General features: G+C 64.9%; 1 protein-coding gene across 1 annotated transcript in view; it reads left to right on the top strand.

Moving 5' to 3' along the window:
* DUSP7 (dual specificity phosphatase 7) overlaps positions 1-2,459 on the top strand; it is a 7,199-nt gene that overhangs the window by 2,697 nt on the left and 2,043 nt on the right. The window contains exon 3 of the mRNA XM_006770628.2: positions 800-1,234. Within this exon, the coding sequence (XP_006770691.2) occupies positions 800-1,234 (435 nt within the window). The remainder of the gene's footprint in view (positions 1-799; positions 1,235-2,459) is intronic.

The following is a 2,459-nucleotide window of genomic DNA, read 5'->3' as shown; positions in this document are numbered from 1 at the left end:
GTGTTTCCAATTAACATTCCAAAATGGCCTCTCGCTGGCAGCAGGCGGGCAGGCGGGAGGGAGGGGAGGCCGGCGCAGGGCCCGTGCCTTGCTGCAGACGCTCCCCATCTCTCCTCCCTGTAAAGCCCTGGTGGCCCTCCCCCTCCCTGGATCCAAGGCGAGGGGGGTCTTGTGTTCTGAGGGAGGGTTTTGGAGCGGTGGAGCTGGGGCCTCATGAATCTGCCCCTTGGGGGGAAATGACCGGCCAATGCAGACTCTGGTTGGGGGTGGGGGCAAGCTCTGGACTCCCAATCCGAGGCGCAGGCCTCTTTGCTTCTCACCCCGACAGCTCTGGCCTCTGCAGTCCTATCCACAAGCGGTTTGCAGACCCACCGGTGCTGGGTGCGGGCCTGAGATGGGCTGTCGCTTTCGCTGACACTTAGCCGTTAGCGGGCAGACCCGGCCGGGTGCGCAGAGGAGCTGCAGAGGAGGGAGGAGCTGGGGCCTGTGCTCAGGGCCCGAACGCTGGTGGTATGGCGGGGCCCTGAACTAATGAGTAAGGGTTTGGAGCTCAGGCCTGTTACTTCCCCTTCTGGGGCCTCAGTTTCCTCATCTGTGAAGTGGGTCATAGGACAGATGTGGGGAAAACAGGAGACGGTACATGTGTGACTGATGGGCACGGCCCATGTTGGCTGTTGTGATGGTGCTTGACACGGGGATCCCTGACTGTCATTGGTCTTGTGCGGCCCCCGTTGGGGCCGGGGCGCTGGCCAGGGGCCTGGCCAGCCTCTCACCCAGGCCTGCCTTGCCCCGGCCACAGGTGGTTTCAACAAGTTCCAGACGGAGTACTCGGAGCACTGCGAGACCAACGTGGACAGCTCGTCCTCGCCCAGCAGCTCGCCGCCCACCTCCGTGCTGGGCCTGGGCGGCCTGCGCATCAGCTCTGACTGCTCGGACGGAGAGTCGGACCGGGAGCTGCCCAGCAGCGCCACCGAGTCGGACGGCAGTCCTGTGCCGTCCAGCCAGCCGGCCTTCCCCGTCCAGATCCTGCCCTACCTCTACCTCGGCTGCGCCAAGGACTCCACCAACCTGGACGTGCTCGGCAAGTACGGCATCAAGTACATCCTCAACGTCACGCCCAACCTGCCCAACGCCTTCGAGCACGGCGGCGAGTTCACCTACAAGCAGATCCCCATCTCCGACCACTGGAGCCAGAACCTGTCCCAGTTCTTCCCCGAGGCCATCAGCTTCATCGGTAGGTGCTGCCGCGCTCTGGGTGGGGAGGGTGGGCAGGCGCGGCAAGATGTGCACAGGACTCTGGGTGTAGCCACGCCTGACTGGGTACCTCTGGGCCTGCCGAGGCCTGTGTGTGCCCGGCATGTGCCAGCGTGTGCCCATGGGTGTACCTGTGCCCACAGTGAGTCACTGAGGCCCCCAAGTCTGAGCAGTCCCTGGGTCTCTGGCACCTCAGGCCCCTCCTGCCCAGCCTGGCCTTTCTGGCTGCTGTTTCGGGCTGAACGAGCTGGAACATCACAGCTCTCAGACCTCCCACGGGTCTCGCTGGCTCTGCCTCACGCCCCAGCACACGTGTCTGCAGGCTGGGGCTGTCACGGTGCCTCCGTGGGCTCTACTGTACACCTGAGGGAGTTCAGGGGGTGGTCTGGGGCCAGAGGCCTACCCCCCACAGGCAGCTGTTGGAATGTGGGGACCCAGAGCACCTTGGTGGTGCCCAGATGCCCCCCGGATAAAGGGGGTGTAGAGAGAATGTGGGGGAGGCTGCCCCTAGAGCAGCGTGTTCTGCTGTGTGGCTTAGAGCCTCCTACAGCCCAGCCTCAGCTGACTTGGTCTCTATGAGCTGCCTTAGCTCTGACCCCCGCATCCTGCTTCCTCAGCCAGCTGGAGGCTGCTGGACTGGGGGTCGTCTTCCCCGGCCCCCCTCACCCAGGGAGTGGGGAAGGGACCAGTGAATGGAGACCCGGGCTTCTGCCCGCCTCTGGTGGCAGGGAGGGTGGCCAGGGCAGTCTTCCCTGGCCGTGTCCGGTGAGGGCGTTTGGGTGTCAGCTGGGCTGGGCTGGCTTTAATAACAGGAAGTGGGAGGCTTCCCCGCCTCATCCGCTTACTGGGAACCAAAACTAGGTGCCTGGCTGGGAGGAAGGAAGGAAGCGGAGGCCTCGGGGAGGGGCTGGGGCTGCCCGGGAGGACCCCCTCCCCCGCTGTGGTGCTGCCTCAGCATCTGTGCTGACCCCAGGGAGGGAGGGGCGTGGAGGGACCCCAGATTCCCAGGGGCTGAGTCTGGCTTGTGGATGCCTTTCTCCTTGAAAGCCCCTCTGTGTCTGGGGAGGGGGCGGGGCAGGGTGTAAGGGGGGACCGTTATTCCCCACTTCACGAGGAGGGAGTGGGGGCCCAAGCCTCATAGGACGCAGCGGGACAGGACCCAGCGCCAGCCCCCCACTGCTCAGCCACACCCAGGAGGCAAACAA

Source organism: Myotis davidii, unplaced genomic scaffold, assembly GCF_000327345.1.
Source record: "Myotis davidii unplaced genomic scaffold, ASM32734v1 scaffold663, whole genome shotgun sequence".
NCBI lineage: Eukaryota > Metazoa > Chordata > Mammalia > Chiroptera > Vespertilionidae > Myotis > Myotis davidii.
Note: the sequence above shows the minus strand (reverse complement) of the source record. Positions and strands in the feature narration are given on the sequence as shown.